The 19758-nt window shown below is 46.7% G+C and overlaps 1 protein-coding gene across 1 annotated transcript in view; it reads right to left on the bottom strand.

Annotated features, from left to right (window-relative positions):
• The window catches only part of LOC126483762 (membrane metallo-endopeptidase-like 1), a 302629-nt gene that overhangs the window by 185581 nt on the left and 97290 nt on the right, over positions 1–19758 (bottom strand). Inside the window, exon 4 of the mRNA XM_050106909.1 lies at positions 7047–7160. Coding sequence (XP_049962866.1) covers positions 7047–7160 — 114 coding nt within the window. The remainder of the gene's footprint in view (positions 1–7046; positions 7161–19758) is intronic.

Below are 19758 nucleotides of genomic sequence, written 5' to 3'. Positions count from 1 at the left end.
ACAAAATGGTCTTCGCTTGCGGAAGGACAAATGTGTGTTTTTTGCTCGTGACTTACCATATTTGGGACATGTAATCAATGCCCAAGCCATACATCCCAGTCCCGATCATCTCCGTGCCATACAAGACTTGCCATCGCCGCAGAATTTGAAGCAGCTACAGAGTGTGCTGGGTAAAATAAATTACTACCATCGCTATGTGCGCAATGCCTCTTCCATTTCAGCTCCGCTTCATCGCTTACGCCGTAAAGGTGTTCCGTTTGTCTGGACGACGGAATGCGAACGCACCTTTCGCCAGTTGAAATCGGCGTTGCTTTCAAATACTTGCCTTACGCCATTTGATTCCCAGAAACCCCTTTTGTTGATGGTAGATGCATCGGATTTCGGGATCGGTGCTGTGCTTGCGCACAAAGATGGTTCGCATGATCGCCCTATTGCCTTTGCGTCCAAATTGCTCTCGTCTGCGCAACGAAATTATTCACAGATAGAGAAAGGAGCCTTGGCTCTCGTATTTGGTGTTACTAAGTTTCACGATTTCTTGTATGGTCGTCACTTTACCATCATTACAGACCACAAACCTTTGCCATCGCTTTTTCATCCGAACAAGCCTGTACCTCCACGTACAGCGCAGAAATTCATTCGCTGGTCTATTTTCCTCTCGCAGTACCGCTACGATATCTTGTATCGGTCCACTGCTAAGCGCGGAAACGCCGATGCGTTGTCCCGTTTGCGTGTTGCTGAGGATAGAGCATTCGATTCTTCCGAACTTGCTTGCATGTTCATTGATGCGGAAACCGATGACGTGGTCGAATCGTTTCCGATTGATTTTCGTCGTGTAGCTGCAGCCACAGCTGCTGACCCTGTCCTTGCTACCGTTTTGCGTTTTGTTGCTACGCAATGGCCCTTGTCCAAGTCACGGATCGAGGATCCGTTGGTTCGCCGATTTTTTGCTCACAAGGAGAGACTTTTTGTACATCGTGGTGTTTTGCTGCTGCGTTCTGATAATGATCAGTCCCGGGTCGTGGTCCGACGTTCGTTACAGTCCACCGTCTTACGGCTTCTCCACCAAGGACATTGGGGTATAGTGCGGACGAAACAACTTGCTCGTCAGCACTGTACTTGCTTCGGAATCGATGCTGCAATTACGAATATGTGCTCTTCTTGCATGGCGTGTGCCGAACACCAATCCGCACCGCCGCGGAAATTCTTTGCATGGCCGAAAGCCACTTCCCCCTGGCAACGCTTGCACATCGATTTTGCTGGTCCATTCTGGAATGCTCGATGGTTGGTTGTTGTCGATTCCTTCAGTAATTTTCCTTTTGTTGTCAGGATGTCTTCCACGACGTCTTCAGCCGCCATCCAAGCGTTATCCGCTATCTTTTCATTGAAGGTCTTCCGCAGACTATTGTTTCCGACAATGGCCCACAATTAATGTCCGCAGAATTTCAGTCATTCTGCAAGGCCAATGGTATTCAACATCTGACATCCGCGCCGTTTTCGCCTCAGTCAAACGGTCCCGCTGAACGATTGGTCCGGACTTTCAAGTCACAGATGTTGAAGTTCAAAGAGTCGCATTCTCGGGAGGACGCGTTGTTGCTCTTTTTGTCTTCGTATCGCTCTCAGCCCCGAGATGGTCGCTCGCCGGCTGAGTTGCTCCACGGTCGTCATCATCGAACTTTGATGTCTTTGCTACATCCGCAGCATCAGGTTCCTGTGCAGCGGCCGCCACCTGTTTTTGCTCCTGGCGACGTTGTATACTATCCCAACTATCGAGGTTCACGGCGTTGGCTCGCAGGGCGCATTCTTCGCTGCCTCGGCCGCGCTATGTATCTGGTTTTGGGGGCCTCTGGTGAGGTGCGTCGGCATCTCAACCAGCTGCGCCTCTGTCGTCGCACGGGTTCTGCCGCTCCCCGTCTGCTTTCAGCGACGGTGCCGTCCGGTCAGCGCCCTGGGGACCCATCTACTGGCTCGCCTCATCCCCAGGTGTTACCGACGCTGCCTTCCATTTTGCCCCATGGCTACGCGCCGCCGCCGCCGCCGCCGCCTGTTCTCCCGCCGGCGACACCCGTAGTGGACGCTTCGCTGCAGCCGCCACGCGCCTCCCTGGGTCACGCGCCGCCGATCGCTTCCCGTGACCAGCTGTCCTCCGACATGGACCTCTTGCCCGCTCCGGACCAGACGTCGTCTTCGCCCGTCGGCTGCCCCGCCCCGATGGAGGTCGAATCTTCGGCCCCTCCTGTCTCTCTACGGCCGCATACACCGCATGTTGACGTGCACCCTGGACTAGGTTTTCAGGCGTATCCTAGCTCCCCTCGGACCGAATGGCTGGGTGCGGGTGGCACAGCCTCGCCTGTTGTTAGGCTCCCCACCTCGTCGCATACGTCAACATGGGGTCCTCCCCACGGCGGGCGGAAGCCTTATAACACAACCGTACGCCGATTTGCGGGGGAGGAATGTGGTGTCACCGCCAGACACCACACTTGCTAGGTGGTAGCCTTTAAATCGGCCGCGGTCCATTAGTATACGTCGGACCGGCGTGTCGCCACTGTCAGTGATAGCAGACCGAGCGCCACCACACGGCAGGTCTAGAGAGACGTACTGGCACTCGCCCCAGTTGTACAGTCTACTTTGCCAGAGATGGATCACTGACCGATACGCTCTCATTTGCCGAGACGATAGTTAGCATAGCCTTCAGCTACATTTGCTACGACCTAGCAAGGCGCCGTATTCAATTGATTTTTTTATGTAAAGCATGTATCATCAAGAGAGATGTTCTACAATTGTGGATTAAAGTTAAGTATTATATCAACTACTTACTTCATTTGCAATTCTCAAGATATTGTCCTGTTCCAGACCTCACGCCAGTCAGCGTGTAATTAAACGCGTGCATTTCGGCCTCCTCTAGAAAAACAGTGTTGGCTCTTCTGCCAACACTACACTTACATATTTAATTAACAACGAATTTCATCTAGGTGCTTCCTTTAGTGTATATTTTCTCTTTAATTCTCGTAGTTATACCGGCAGCTATGCTGCGGGCTGTTTAAAAATCATTCTCAGCTCTTCGTGCTCTACTTTGGTAGGTACCACACCTTATCAAACAACATATAATTTTAGCACTTTGTGTTAATTTATGTAATTTGTTAAGCGGATGTAATGTCCAGTAGTGATGAAGAAATGTGCGGTGTTTCTACGCCAAAGAAAAAGATGCAAAGACGTGAGTTGCCAAAAGTGAGAAACCTCGCCACAGGTTTCAACAATAACGCACTGCATGGGAGGTGGATCCAGTATTTCGTTCATGGATAACCAGGGACCCTAATAATTGCTGTAAGTCAAAATCCAAATGCTGTAATGATTCTATAGTAGCTGTTCTAACTGTATGAAAGAAACACATGCACTCAAGAAAGCATATTAATAAAATGAGTGGTATCACAGAAAAATCATGCACAACTTTTACAAAGTTTTTGTCTAAAGGCACTACAACGCTGGTAAAACTAGGTACGGGAGCCAAGCTTAAAATCTCATTCTGGAAACATCCCCCAGGCTAAGCCATGTCTCCGCAATATCCTTTCTTTCAGGAGTGCTAGTTCTGCAAGGTTCGCAGGAGAGCTTCTGTAAAGTTTGGAAGGTAGGAGACGAGGTACTGGCAGAAGTACAGCTGTGAGGACGGGGTGTGAGTCGTGCTTGGGTGGCTCAGTTGGTAGAACACTTGCCCGCGAAAGGCAAAGATCCGGAGTTCGAGTCTCGGTCCGGCACACAGTTTTAATCTGCCAGGAAGTTTCATATCAGCGCACACTCCGCTGCAGAGTGAAAATCTCATTCTGGAAGCTTAAAATATTGTCCCGTTCCTAGCTGCTCATGATATTCCTTTTAATACCAGTTGTTAGCTTGGTTAAAAAGTGAGTTTCCTGATTCCAAGACAGCACAAAATTTTGTTATGAAAATGAACAAAAGTACGTTTGTTATAAGAAACTCTGTTGCACCTCCTCATAATAAGGATCTTATTTCCAACCTTCAAAAAATAAAATACTCCATTTTGACAGATGAAACTACCGATATTGCTTCAGTCACTGCATTGTTGTGTGCTATTATGACAGAGAGAAGGCCAAATATTGTGCAAACTATTCAGTGTGTGAAATAATGACAGTGTCTGTAATTGAGACAAATGAGGCTGAGTTGTATGAGAAACTCACTCGAACCTTGTGAATTTTGTGTTTGAACCGGGGACCTAGGAACGACGGAGTGGCTTCGTCTTGCCGTAGCCCTCAGTGGTTCACAACCTCACAACAGGCCACAGCAGTCCACCCACCCCACCGCCGCCCCACACCTAACCTGGGTTTATTGTGCAGATATTGAGATAACGGATCACGGAATAGAGAAGCAACAACAATTGCTTAGTAGTTGAAAGGCATCAGTACCAGATGAGATACCTGTTAATTCTATAAAGATTTTGCGAAAGGACTCACCCCCCATCCGCAGTTTAACGTAATTCGCTGGTGCAACGATCGGTACCTAGCGTCTGGGAAAGAGCTCTGATTATTCCTGTTTTCAAGCACGGACCTAGGACATATGCACACAACTATAGACCTATATCGATCACACCAGCCTCTTGTATGCTGAAGAATCATGATCTTTTGGTGAATGCAAATCTCCTCTATAAAAATTGAGACAGCGCAAGTCACTCTGTCACTTATTTTCATATTCAGAGCTATTCTTTAATGCTTTTATTACACGCCAGACATTTTCTGTGTAACGACAGGAAGTTATCGACATGAGCAGGCATTAATGGCAGCCTGTACTTTGTTAATGCATGCGAGATCTTTATGGTAGCTCTCTTTCGAATAGTATTTTCTGGAGTTGTGAACAAGCAGGCGGTCTGGTTATTTAAGAGTAAATCTTGCAGTGGACAATTCGGGGCTTGGAAGCCACGTGCAGCTATTAGGGAGAGGAACATCTCAAAGCATTTACCGGGGACAGAATGCTGGTGCCAAGAATTTCTCGCACCAATTTGCAGACAATGTTGTCGGCTGAAGCGGCGAAAAACCGCCTACCTGGATCTATGTGTTAGGCATTTCTTGCCACAGCAGGTCAGACCAAAAGAGAGAAAAAAGGCAGCCCGCCCAAGACGTTTTGACAGTATCGCAAACGCCTTTTGTGTAAAGAGCTGGCGTCCATAAGACCTGCGAGTTTACGAGCTCTCCTTGGACCGGACACTGTAAACAAAGCCAACAGAGGGCGTCGTCCCTCTGCCTGGCTGGTTTTTGGTTAACCTCAGGCCTGCAGAAGAATTTTAGGACGAAACGCAACATTTGTGGCGGCTCAGAAATGGTCATGTTGGGACACAAAAGTAATTCTCTTAGTTTAGCCGAGCCCCTGGTTGGACATGCTGCAGCGTTTGGCCCGTCAAGGTAATGATCTCTGTGATAAATGTGTTATTCATTTCAGACCCAAACGAAAACTCTGAAAACACATTGCCTAAAGTGGCTGTGGGGAAACAATTCGGAAGCACGTCTTCCCCTCCCTGTTCGGAAATTTACGAGTCAGAGATTGGCTGCTTCTCCAGCAGAGAAAATAATAGTATTAACTTTGGTTAGAATTGCCTGGGAGGTAGAGCAGACGAGCTAGCTGGGAGATGGGGCGCTTCTGTAGTCTTTTGATTGGCACGAATCCCGTATTCCTTGACTTCAGGAAGGCATTTCACAATGTCCCACACTGCCGTTCAGTGAAAAAAAAAATGTACGAGCTTACCGAGCATCAGAGAAGATTTGCGTCTGGATTCAAGACTTTATTGCATATAGGACTGAACACGCCGCTTTTAACGGGACAAAATCTGTGGTACCCCAAGGAAGAGTGACAGGACCGTTAGTGTTTCCAATGTATGTAAATGATATACTACAAAGCGTCCAAAGCCCTTTAAGACTATTCGCAGTGATACGGTTGTCTGTAAGAAAGTATCAACGCTAGAGGTCAGTATCGACTTGCAGAATGATCCACAGAAGATTAATTAGTGGCGCAGGCAGTAGCAATTGACCCTGAACGTAAATAGATGTAACATACTGCACATATACGTAGGATAAGAAATCGACTATTGTACAAATACTCTGTTGATGACAGGCTGCTGGAAACAGTATCTGCCATGAAATATCTAGGATAAACTACCCAGAACGATCTTGAGTACAGTGACCACCCGAAACAAATAGTGGGAAAAGCAGATGCCAGACTGGGAAATGTAACTCATTCAGGAAAGAAGTGGCTTGCAAAAAAAAAAAAAAAAAAAAAAAAAAAAAAAAAAGACTAGTTCGACCGATTCTTGAGTATTGTTCATAATTATGGGGCCCATAGCAGGTAGGACTGATAGATGAGATAGAGAAGATCCAAAGAAGAGCGACACTTTTCATCACGGGCTCGTTTAGTCGGCGCAAGAGCGTTACAGAGATGCTGAAAAATCCCCAGCGGCAGAGACTACGAGGGAGGCGTTGTGCATCAGCGAGATGTTTACTAAACGTTCAAATGTGTGTGAATTCCTGAGGGACCAAACTGCTGAGGTCATCGGTCCCTAGACTTACTACTTAAACTAACGTATGCTAAGAACAACACACACACCCATGCCCGAGGGAGGACTGGAACCTCCGGTGGGAGGGACCGCGCAATCCGTGACATGCTGCTTCAAACCGCGCGGCCACTCCGCGGGGGAGAGGTTTACTATTGAAATTTCGATAGAATTCTTTCTTAGCAGAGTAGGACAACATATTACTTCCTCCCACACATATCTCGCAAGACGACCACGACGAGAAAATTCGAGAAGCTAGAGCTAAATCAGAAGCTTACCGACCGGCAATCATCCCTCCCAAGCACCATTCGCGATTGGAACAGGCAAGGATGCGTCAGTTAGTAGTATCACAAATACCCTCCACCACACACCATCAGGTGGCTTGCGGAGTACTGATGCAGATGTAGATGTAGACGTACGTCAGTTCCGACCTCCTCACATGTCGCCCAGAGGTCCGGCAGCCGATGCACACATGGGGATGACGCAAAGCGCGGCAACTCACCTTCAGCATTCCGCCGCTCTTTGCCCATTTGTCTCTCGTACTGCATGCAGCTCTCCTCAAACTCCCGCAGTTTCTTGATCGCTGAGGGCAGCTCCTTGCTGGATCTTGTCACATCTGGAATCAGGTACACCCGCACGTCATTCGCCCAGTTTTCGTCTCCCACTTGAGTACAAAGTTATCTGTATATTGACTTAGATTAGTTGGCATCTGATGGTTAGGGTTCGAAGTTGCAGCATTATTGCGACAGGTAAATCACTAAATCCAGAGATCCGCCGCAATGTATTGTTCCCAGCGGCAATAGGTAATCGTTCTGAAGTCACTCTCGCTTACAAAAACTACGTGTAAAAATCAGAGAATGGTTCAGCTCTAGTAATCTTATTGTTAAGGGACAGAAACTGTCACAACGCACTTTCAAACCAAACAAAACAAACATCCAAGAACCCCCATTATGAATCTATTTAGTAAACAATTAGAAACTGTAAGCTCCACAACTTGCTAGGAATATGGATTCGGGGAAAAAAGGAAATGAGGCATACACATCAATTACATCAGCAAGAAGCTTAGCGCGATATGCTACAGCATAAAAACACTTGCTGGGTCTACAACATAAGAAACATTAAAAATGTATATTACGCCCAAGTAGAATCACTGCCGCAATATGCCGTAATTTTTGGGGCAACTCGTCGACAAACAGGTACTGTTTCATAGCACAAAAGAGGATCATAAGAGCATTTGAAAATGCAGCGTCGAGAAACTCTTGCAAACCAGCAGACAAAATCGAGCACTGCAAATTGGGGAACAAAACTTTACAGCAAATTTCCCCATCAAATCAAGAAAACAACAGAAATACAAAAATATAAAATGGCTCTAAAAGCACATTTTCAAGACAGGTGCTGTTATGCTGTAAGTGGACATCTGTTGACATATATTTAAATAATTTCCTTCTTTATTTTACAATCTAAAATTGATTTTGGTATCTATTGTGCTATACAGGGTGTAACAGAATGGCGCTTTAAAAATTTGGTAGACTGTACGAGAAAAAACTTTGAAAGTTCTTACGTAAGAAACCTATAGCCGGAGCCGGCCGGAGTGGCCGAGCGGTTTAGGCGCTACAGTCTGGAACCACGCGACCCATCCGGTCGCAGGTTCGAATCCTGCCTCGGGCATGGATGTGCGTGATGTCCTTAGGTTAGTTAGGTTTAAGTAGCTCTAAGTTCTAGGGGACTGATGACCTCAGAAGTTAAGTCCCATAGTGCTCAGAGCCATTTGAACCACTTTTGAACCTATAGCCGGAAATGTGAAATATGGTTTCTACAGCACCAAGCACTTTCTACGCGTTCGGTAGGCTAAATAAAACGCCCGAATTCTGTAGTTTGGAAAATGTTTATGACAGTAGAGTACAGTCAAATACAGTAAACCGAATATGTAGCTTTACTACAGTAGAGTATATGTTGAATGTGGCGAGAATTAGTGTCTTTATATAATGTGCAACAGGAACCACTTTCTGTCCGATTGTCTCTAAGATTCCGCGCTGCCCTCTGATAGTATCAAAGGCTACTCAGGAAGCACAGGTACTGTTCCCACTGGTGTTGAATGAGCAAGAGACTTTGCATAACTCAAGAAGGAAAAGGGTCAAGAGGAGTGAGGTCACATGCCAAGGGACTGCGCATCCACTTAAATTACTCTCTACTTCAAGTTGTCTGTGAGATACACGACGTGGCTTAAATGTGGAAACACAACACGTTACCTTGGCTAATACTCTGCAGCGAAACCGATGGCTTTCAAAACAGCTTCCAGTCGTCTCGAAGTGGATAAAAACAGGACCTGTATAGTTTTCGAGGGAATCATGTACCATTTTTCCTGCAAAATACTGGCAAGTTCAGGAGGAGGAGAAGGAGGAGAAGGTGGAGGAGGTGGAGATGGAGGATGAAGAGGTGGAGGAGGTTGTGGACATAATGGGAGGTAGAGGGGATAGACAGAGAGGAGGAGGAAGAGGGGAAAATACGGAAGGCAGGTAGAAGGCGTGGTCGAGTAGTGGGCAAATGGAAGACGGAGGAGCAGGAGATAAAAAGAGTCAGCAGAAGGAGGTGTGCACAGAGGGAGAGTGGAGTAAGTTATGGATAGCGATCACGCACCCTTCTCTCCGAAGTTGTCCACTAAGCCTCAATAATATTGAGAGCTGGTGACTGGTGGCCAGGGGCGATGCGAAAATTCATCCTGGTGCTCACAAAACCCGTCCTGAACGGTACTAGCTGTGTGGACAGGGCCCTGTCGTTTTGGAACACAGAATCAGCACTGGCGAACAAACATTGTACCATGAGATGGACATGATCAGCCAAAATGGTAACATAATTCTTGGCAGTAGTTCAAATGGTTCAAATGGCTCTGAGTACTATGGGACTTAACCTCTGAGGTCATCAGTCCCCTAGAACTTAGAACTACTTAAACCTAACTAACCTAAGGACATCACACACATCCATGCCCGAGGCAGGATTCGAACCTGCGACCGTAGCGGTCGCGCGGTTCCAGACTGTAGCGCCTACAACCGCTCGGCCACCCCGGCTGGCTTGGCAGTAGTGTGACCTTGCCGAGTAATAGTGGAAATCGTGGAATACCACGATACGCCTGCCCACATCATCACAGAAATCCCTGCCCTTGGGACATAAACCAGGCCAAAAGTTCGAAACTGTGTGAAACAAGACTGATCCGACCAAATACATTCTTCAATTGCTCCACAGTACAGGTTTTATGGTTTCGGCGCCACGTTTTCCTATTACGGGCATTTGCATAACTAAATTGTGGTGTTGGAATTCCAGCTAGTCCTGTAATTCCCTACTTCTGTAGCCCCGTTGTGTAGTTTTGTTGCAGGCAGTGTTCGCGAGTGCGACATTCAGTACGGAGCCTCTCGAAACACCAAACACTTCGGCTACCTTGGTTTATTTAGCACCCACCATACGAGCACCAACAACTTGCCCACGTTCCACTTCACCTAGCTCCGACGTAGAGCATTTTCAACTACACAGAACACTATTCTGACCACAACTGACGCTTGCAACGTACTGAGGAAATTGCAACGGTGCTGTGTAGCGGTCAAATACAACAGCGCAACCTGCAGGTTTGGCTAGCGTCTGGATTTCTGTTCAAACAAGCATCTCTCGCGATGCTCCCATCTTTTTATCTAACCCCCGCATGTAGTGCCCCAGTAATCAACGTTCGTTGGAGCACCATTGTCCTTTAACAACAAACTAGTGCGCAGCTGCAATGAAACGTCTTCCAGAGATTCACCAAGGCATTGCCCAGAAAGTTCAAACAAGATTCGCCAAGGCATTGTCCAGAAAGTTCAAACACTACGCACCATTCAAACGATCAGTTAAGATGATGTGTGGTCCAGTGAGGCGACCTTCAAGAATTTCAGCCAAAATGTTTACTGATAATCTCACCTGGTAACTTCTCGCGCAGGTAATGCATCCATTTTCAACAGCTCAGTGGTAGCTGTAGAAACTTTATTTCACATTTCCGGTTACAGGTTCCTCACATCAGAACATTGAAAATTTCGTCCTCTACAAACTTCAAAATTTTTAAAACGTCATTCTGTTACATCCTGTATTTCAAGATGTACTATTATTGTAGTGTATAATACTGCACCGCATTATTATTTTGAATTAATTTCACTATAATGTACCATATATTTAAAACTATGTATTAATGTAGAGAAAACCATATCCCATGTCTAGGATCGATGAAATTTATGCTTAATAAATAAATAAATAATAAATTTCACATACTCTATATATCTCTATAGCGTCTTTAAATATGTCAACAGGCACTTCTCAATATTAATTAGTATCGGAATTACGTTAAACATATGAAATTTTCTCGCACGGGTAACAGTTTCCGAATAATCACGTCATATTACGAAAAGTACTGAACTCGTCGAAGTACATTTTTTTGTCTTTGGTTACCAAAAATACCCTGAGTCGACAAAGGATCTTTTCAACGCTTCGTATCGCACTCCGTTTGCTGTTTATTAGCTTCGGTAGACGGCGTTTATTTTGCAACTTCGTCAATATACAATTTGCAACAAACACGAATTTTAAAGTCCCTATTTCCTAAAAAAAATGTTAAAATTCCGAAAGTTATGTATCATATACACGGCCCAATCACATTAATGTGACCATAGTCCGCCCCGATATCTGAATGGTCAGCGTGACGGATTGCCGTCCTACGGGCCCGGGTTCGATTCCCAGCTGGGTCGGGGATTATCTCCGCTCAGGGACTGGGAGTTGTGCTGTCTTCATCATCATTTCATCCCCATCCGGAGCGTAGGTCACCCAATGTGGCGTCGAATGTAATAATACCTGCACCAAGGCGGCCGCACCCGCCCCCCCCCCACCCCCACCCCCCTTCCCCACGCAAGGGGGCTCCCGGCCAATGGCGCCAAACGCTCATTTCCATAGCCAATGTGACCACCGACTATGTTCGACGGAAGCGAGCAAAAACCACTAGCAGCACTAGCAGTGGATGGTATATAAAGCGTGTCGGGGGGAAGCGGGAAGCAGTGTAGTTGTTGTAGAAATGCGGAAACGAAACGATTTTTGCGACTCCAAAAGGTGTGGTTAGTGGCTCGGGCCAAGGGTGTAGAAATTTCCGAAACGGCTAAGTTTGTAAACTGTTCGTGTTCCGTGTCGCTATCCGAAACCGGCACCGCGGCAACCGTGGTGCACCACGGGGCATACGTGACAGGGGTGAACGAAGGCTGCAGAGATGTGTACGGACGAACAGACATGCAACTGTTGGGCAACTGACGGCCTCGATGAACCAAGAGGCTACCAACAGAGTCTCCTCAACGACTATTCATAGTATGGGCCATTCTGACTGCTGTTCATTGGCGACGAAGGCTGTAATTTGCACTCCAATACTGCGAAGCATTTGAGATGTGGTGCTACAGACGAATGTTAAAAAGAAGGTGGACTGGTAAGGTGAGGAGGGTCTGACCTCCACGGTAATAGAGGGAGCTGTAGAGGGCAGAAACTGTACAGGAAGACAGCGATTGGAATCACGTTTTATCCACCATCGATCTGGTAGTCTAAAAGCAAACATCCTGTGACTATCTTCAGTAGGGGCCACGAGGGAGGAGGGAGAGTTACGGTCTAGGGCAGGGGTTCCCAACAAAATTTTCTCGAGGACCCCCTCATAGAGCATGATTGGTACCTTGTCATATCACAGTATCAAGTACCTAAAAAAGCAAAATTAAAAGTCTTTCTATCGTTTTCTATTTTTGGTACTTAGAAAAAACATTGACATATTCATAGCAAATTACATATTGAGGTTTAGGCTGTTGCTCAGGTCCAGTGAACGTAAAACCGATTTCCAAGTAATTATAGTTATAGTTTCTAATTTTTCCAGTAAGCTTAACACTGATCTTGGAAGGGTTAGGTTCAAGGGACGCCGACGACTTAGGTTCAATGGACACTGACAACTTCGGTTCGAGAGTCACTGACTTACTTGCTTGAACATCAAATGCATTATCTTCCTATACATCTGTAGGCCTTTCTCGTTTTAACGAACCACTTTTTAACCAACGGTCCATTTTTAACTACGCGAACTGTAGCTTCGGCGAAAAACAACGCCTTACAAACGGTACTGTTTTAATAGAGAATATTGAATATGTAAACAACACGGTCTGTGAAAGGACTGGCAATAAATTAACAATGGCCGATTGTCGTCTGAAATGCGAGTTTCTGTGTAAAGTGACTGTCAGTTGTCAGCTGCAAAGAGGCAGCGGGCGCCATCTAACGGCATACAGCAGAAGTATTCGCCTCTATGTGATTCTAGTTGTGCGCTAGAGTGTGCTAGTGTCAGTTGGCTGTAGGAAGACGCTGGACGCAGAAGTTAGCGTTCGCTAAAGCTCTGCTCATGCAGGAAGTGGCCAAAACAAAAAATCTGTTATCATGCCAAATACACTCCTGGAAATGGAAAAAAGAACACATTGACACCGGTGTGTCAGACCCACCATACTTGCTCCGGACACTGCGAGAGGGCTGTACAAGCAATGATCACACGCACGGCACAGCGGACACACCAGGAACCGCGGTGTTGGCCGTCGAATGGCGCTAGCTGCGCAGCATTTGTGCACCGCTGCCGTCAGTGTCAGCCAGTTTGCCGTGGCATACGGAGCTCCATCGCAGTCTTTAACACTGGTAGCATGCCGCGACAGCGTGGACGTGAACCGTATGTGCAGTTGACGGACTTTGAGCGAGGGCGTATAGTGGGCATGCGGGAGGCCGGGTGGACGTACCGCCGAATTGCTCAACACGTGGGGCGTGAGGTCTCCACAGTACATCGATGTTGTCGCCAGTGGTCGGCGGAAGGTGCACGTGCCCGTCGACCTGGGACCGGACCGCAGCGACGCACGGATGCACGCCAAGACCGTAGGATCCTACGCAGTGCCGTAGGGGACAGCACCGCCACTTCCCAGCAAATTAGGGACTCTGTTGCTCCTGGGGTATCGGCGAGGACCATTCGCAACCGTCTCCATGAAGCTGGGCTACGGTCCCGCACACCGTTAGGCCGTCTTCCGCTCACGCCCCAACATCGTGCAGCCCGCCTCCAGTGGTGTCGCGACAGGCGTGAATGGAGGGACGAATGGAGACGTGTCGTCTTCAGCGATGAGAGTCGCTTCTGCCTTGGTGCCAATGATGGTCGTATGCGTGTTTGGCGCCGTGCAGGTGAGCGCCACAATCAGGACTGCATACGACCGAGGCACACAGGGCCAACACCCGGCATCATGGTGTGGGGAGCGATCTCCTACACTGGCCGTACACCACTGGTGATCGTCGAGGGGACACTGAATAGTGCACGGTACATCGAAACCGTCATCGAACCCATCGTTCTACCATTCCTAGACCGGCAAGGGAACTTGCTGTTCCAACAGGACAATGCACGTCCGCATGTATCCCGTGCCACCCAACGTGCTCTAGAAAGTGTAAGTCAACTACCCTGGCCAGCAAGATCTCCGGATCTGTCTCCCATTGAGCATGTTTGGGACTGGATGAAGCGTCGTCTCACGCGGTCTGCACGTCCAGCACGAACGCTGGTCCAACTGAGGCGCCAGGTGGAAATGGCATGGCAAGCCGTTCCACAGGACTACATCCAGCATCTCTACGATCGTCTCCATGGGAGAATAGCAGCCTGCATTGCTGCGAAAGGTGGATATACACTGTACTAGTGCCGACATTGTGCATGCTCTGTTGCCTGTGTCTATGTGCCTGTGGTTCTGTCAGTGTGATCATGTGATGTATCTGACCCCAGGAATGTGTCAATAAAGTTTCCCCTTCCTGGGACAATGAATTCACGGTGTTCTTATTTCAATTTCCAGGAGTGTATATTTAACATATTTTTTTATTCTAATAGCACCTTGTGGACTCCTCTGACATAGCTCGCGGACCCCTGGGGGGCCGCGGACCACCTGTAGGGAACCACTGGTCTAGGGGATGTCTTCGCGGCATTCGTCATTCTGGAAGGTACAATGGATTAACACAAGTGTGCATCTGTCCTTGGGAACCATGACCACTTCATGCAGTTTGTTTTTCCTCGGCACGACGGTATCTACCAGCAGGAGAACGCAACGTGTCAGACACCTCGCAGTGTGGAAGGTTGGAAGAGCACCAGGGTGAGTCTGCCACACTACCCTGGCCACGAGACTTCCCAGATGTAAACCCAATCGCGAATCCGTGGGACCTCCGCACTCGGGCTGTACGCGTGATGGGTCCTCAACGGAGAAACCCAGCGCAGCTGGCCATCGCACTTGAGTTACTGTGGCTCCACATCCTTGTCGGTACCTCGCAGAACCTCTGTGACTCTCCTGCTGCATGTCTCGCAGCGGTACGCTCTGAAAAAAGTGTTTATTGAAGCTTTCGACAGGCGGTCACATTAATGTGAGTGGAGAGTGCAGATCTCTATCGTGTCTCTAATTATATCAAAAAATCTATTCTTAATTTTAGCTAGAGCCGGAGTAACGAACTTTTTGATTAGATAGGTGACAGTTTCGCGATCAAAAAAGTCCCTCTTAGGAAATGGTAGGCACACTGCTTTGCAGAAGGGGAAACACAGTGGGAGCTGTCAATTTCAGTATATCTGCTGGCGAGAGTAGTCCAGTGTGAACGAAAGTCGGAATAAATCCTAACTAGGATTACGGCAAAAACTATGAACAAGTAATGTGATTGTCGTTATTGTGGTCTTCATTACTACTACGACTGGTTTTCTGCAGCTCTCCATGCTAGTCTATGCTGTGCAAGCGTCAACGTATCTGTACAACATGCATACAGGATGTGCCAGGAGGGGTGGTCAGTGTCCAGGGATATGTCATGAACGCTCATTTGAAGCAAAAAACCTTCTAATGGACATCTGTCCTAAGCCAAATGGTTTCCATGATACAACACATTTAATGTACGTTTGGTTTTCGGCTACTGGCGCGCACGTAAGTGTTCCTCACCCAACCTCTTTGACGGTTTGTGTTCTAGCCCAGCCTACCTCGTTGCTTTCTACTTCTTTGCCCTGATATGTCTTTCTGCCGCTAAACTAGCCAATTGAACGCGCGGGATTAGCCGAGCGGTCTTGGCGCTGCAGTCTGTACGGCTGGTCCCGGCGGAGGTTCGAGTTCTCCCTCGGGCATGGGTGTGTGTGTTTGTCCTTAGGACAATTTAGGTTAAGTAGCGTGTAAGCTTAGGGACTGATGACCTTAGCAGTTAAGTCCCGTAAGATTTCACACATTTCTGAGAGCGTAACTGGGTTTGTACACGCGCTGGCTAAAACGCCACCCACCTGCAGTTATGACGAATGTGCAGATACGGTTTGTGCCTACGGATTCTGCCATGATAGTGCTCCTACTGCTGTCTAAGAATACCGTCTACGCTTTCAGACACGTCTAATTCGTGGACTTAGAGCGTTTACCAGAGTTTTCAGCATACTGCGTGAAGTCGCATTCTTTCAAGTTCCTGTTCTTCTTCTGAACGTGCAGGAAGAGCAGCACATTTCCGAAATGGTGCAACATGGTTCCACCACCAGCACACGGCGGCTTTCTGCGCTTATCAATGTCTCACGAACACGTGTACGGCGAACGTTACCTGCGGAGAACTTGACACATTTCACACACAGTAACTTCACAATCTTCACATTGGGAACAATGGCACACAACTTTAATTTTGTTACTGGTTAAATGACAATCATCATTGGTTCCTTAGTATTATTCGCTGATGAAGCCACGTTTACACGGAATGGAATCAACTTTGTGCGCAATATTCATCGAAGGTGTCAGGAAAATCTGCACGCTACAGTGGCAACCAATTTCCAAGCTAATTTTTCGATCAGTGTTCCACGCAGCGTGATCGGTAACATGTTGATAGCTCCAGTCATTTTAGAAGAGCGAATGACGGGACAGACTTACTCTCATTTGGAAAAGTGGTTTGTTGATCACCTTGAGGACGTTCCTTTGGCCACGCGGACTGTGGTGTACTTTCCTCGCCTCCTCCCCCCTTCCCCTTCCCTCATCCACATATTACCAGTCGTGTGAAGAAACATCTCAACTGCACGTACCCTAATCGCTGGAATGGTCGTGGTAGTACAGTTAATTGGTCACCAAGACCGCCAGGCCTATCGTCACTAGATTTTTGTTTGTGGACTTCGGTGAAGTCTGAGGTGCACAAACGAAAGGCGAATACGCCATATGAACTGCTTGGTCGCATCGTGGGTACTGCTTCTCTCATTAGGGAACGTGCAGAGGCACTCAGCAACACAAGATATTCTCCGAAGAGTCAACAAATGGATTGAAGTTGGCGGTGGGATAGGACACTCGAACATTTATTATGAACTGTACTGTAGCTGTGACGCGACGTCTGCGACAATACTCAGAGGAGAACATGTTAAAAATACGTATTTTTAACTTGATATTTTGTAGGACGTACGTTATAGTGTTTACTAACTGTTGCGCATGTGTACAAATGTAAACCTGACAGTGTACCGAATAATACAGAAAAGAAACGGCAATGTACATAAAACGTGTTCTGTCTCGGAAACCATTCGGAATAGGGTGTACGTTCTAACAACCCTACCACAACAAAGGTCAGAATTTAAATAACGATTGTGGTGTTGCTCACGCTGCTAAATACTGCATTATCGGGCAACAACAGTCATATTATGTGGCAGGTGTCATTAGAGCACAGTTAATAAAGTCATTTCATGTAATAATAAATAAACTAGGCACTCATTTTTTTGTGTTTCCCACGCTGGTCTCATCGTAAAATCATGGCTCAATCGTTGAAAATGTCTCGTGATGACTGGGTGTTGTGTGATGTCCTTAGGTTAGTTGGGTTTAAGTAGTTCTAAGTTCTAGGGGACTGATGACCATAGCTGTTATGTCCCACAGTGCTCAGAACCATTTGAACCAATCGTTGAAAATCTAGGTGGTTATGATTCCAAGCTCGGATGCAAAGAGGCCTAGGTTTTATTCTGCTATATTCAAAAGTTTTGTAGGTGCGCTTCACAAACCATTCTTGAGGATTACACTTTTACTGGACAATGGTGATGTAAAAAAATAATCAGCACTCCGAATTTAAGTTACACTTCCTTTTAATTGCAATATCACGTGACACACAAACATCACTTCATAATACAAAACATACTTGAAAACATCTTCCTCAAATTTTATAAGCCAACTACAAAATTCATGTTTCCAACATGACGTCCAAGACTTGACCTTTTTAAGATCCGACTCTCGAACAACTCAACAACTAACTAACTATCGCTTACGCGCCCAAAAATCAGAGTTACAAGTACGTCAAAGATCATAGTGACAAAAGAAAAAATTTACATAAGAATAATATCATTGCAATATAAACATATCGATGTATCAAAAGTGAAATCAAATCTGAATGTTGTCTCAGAAATATGTTAAGTAGTTAACAGAAATACAGTAGAATATTACTGGTATCGAGAGGTTCAGGTGAGGTACCATAATGGTTACGTAATTCAACTACCACTACAACGTCCATATAAGATTTTCTGCTTCAGACGATCCTTCCTTTCATATCCCTGAATACTGATCATTGCTGCCGGGACACATATTGACTACTGTTGCTGGAATACCCTTAGTACTTGCACCTGCTTTCTGTAGTGAAGGCTTGGCATTCCCCTACAATTTTTACTACCCCACCAGTCTCCCTTCCCCCTTAGCCCTCTCCCCCTCCCACACACATACTTGCCTCGATTAGCAAATTAAATAATTCTTTATGCCTCATAATGCCTCCTATCAACACGTCTCTTCTTTTCGTGAGGTTGTGCCACGAAGCTCTTTTCTCCCCAGTTCGGTACAGTCCCTCTCCAGTAATTACGCACTATACACGCATAATCTTCAGCATTTTTATAGCACCGCTTTTCAAACGATTCTGTTCTCCGCTTATCCGTACTGTTTCTCGTACAAGTTTAGCTTGCAAATGAGACTATATTTCAGAGAAATATTTCCCGAAAAGAGTTTGTAATACTTAAATGTAAATTCGATGTTAATAAAGTTCTGTTTTTCAGAAACTCTTCTTTTTTGCCATTGCCAGCCTACATTTCTTTTCGTTTCTACTTCGGCTATCGTCAGTCAATTTACAGTCCAAATAACAAAATTGTCTGCAGTATTTGGGGCCTACTGTATGAAGTTAACTGATTGGAGATTAATTTTGATCTTATTTCAGAAAATGAACTTGTTGCATGAATTGTGTTGTTTATCACTAAACTTTGATCGAACGACCGAAGTTCAGCGTTGATCTAAATTAGTACGGAACGCGTTTGGCAACATTGCTAAATCTGCTACGAAGGCGGACCTAATAGAATACATAAGGGACGTGAACAGTGTCAGATGCTGTTTGATCACTGTGAAGGACGCGGAGATGTTGTGTATCCATGCGAGACAGCCTTGTCATCACGTGACACAACTGGAGAAGGGCCTCATTGTGGGCCTCCTTTTGCCCGACTGGTCGAATCGTGCAGTATGCGGATTTGTGAGGCATTTGGATGTGACAGTGGAGCGACGTGGGGACTGCACGGGAAAGTGAGGCAAGCACACCTGCCGTCATTCTGTGAAAGGGTCCTGTAGCCACGTTTCATTGCCAACTCTCGTAGTGGTCAAGTCGGCAAAGAGGTTTCCGCTACTTGGGAGAAATCCACCTGCGTTAGGTTGGTGGCGGAAATGGCATCCTGGGGTTTTCCGGTCCACGCGGAGCGTGGAAGAGGCTGGAGAAGCGGGAGGCAGTCTGCCGCCGGTACGGGAAGCGTACACAGCTGTGCTCCAGTCGAAGAAGGGTGAGTTGGACCGACCGCGTGGCGCGTTGTCACATAGAGAGGGGAGCTTTTAGCTTTTGGTCTCGAATTTCGTCTTATAAAGATTTACTTGCTGGGTTGCAGCAGGGAATGCAAGGTTTTTGTAGACTTTCAGTTTGATTCCCAATGCAGTCTTGACTTTGATCCGTGAGAGGAACGCAGCACAAAGGAGTTGCATATGTTGAAGTGCCCTCGGTTCAGTGTGAATGTTTATGTGCCTACAACTGTGTGTGTATGCTTCTAATCTTTTCCGGATCTTGGTAATTTTTGTGTATTTGTGGATTTTCTTTGTCTCATGTGATTAAAATTTGGCCACGGTCCATAGAAGTTGTCTCCGCGGACCGAGTGGGCA

This window comes from Schistocerca serialis, chromosome 6 (genome assembly GCF_023864345.2).
Source record: "Schistocerca serialis cubense isolate TAMUIC-IGC-003099 chromosome 6, iqSchSeri2.2, whole genome shotgun sequence".
In the NCBI taxonomy this organism is placed as follows: domain Eukaryota; kingdom Metazoa; phylum Arthropoda; class Insecta; order Orthoptera; family Acrididae; genus Schistocerca; species Schistocerca serialis.
Note: the sequence above shows the minus strand (reverse complement) of the source record. Positions and strands in the feature narration are given on the sequence as shown.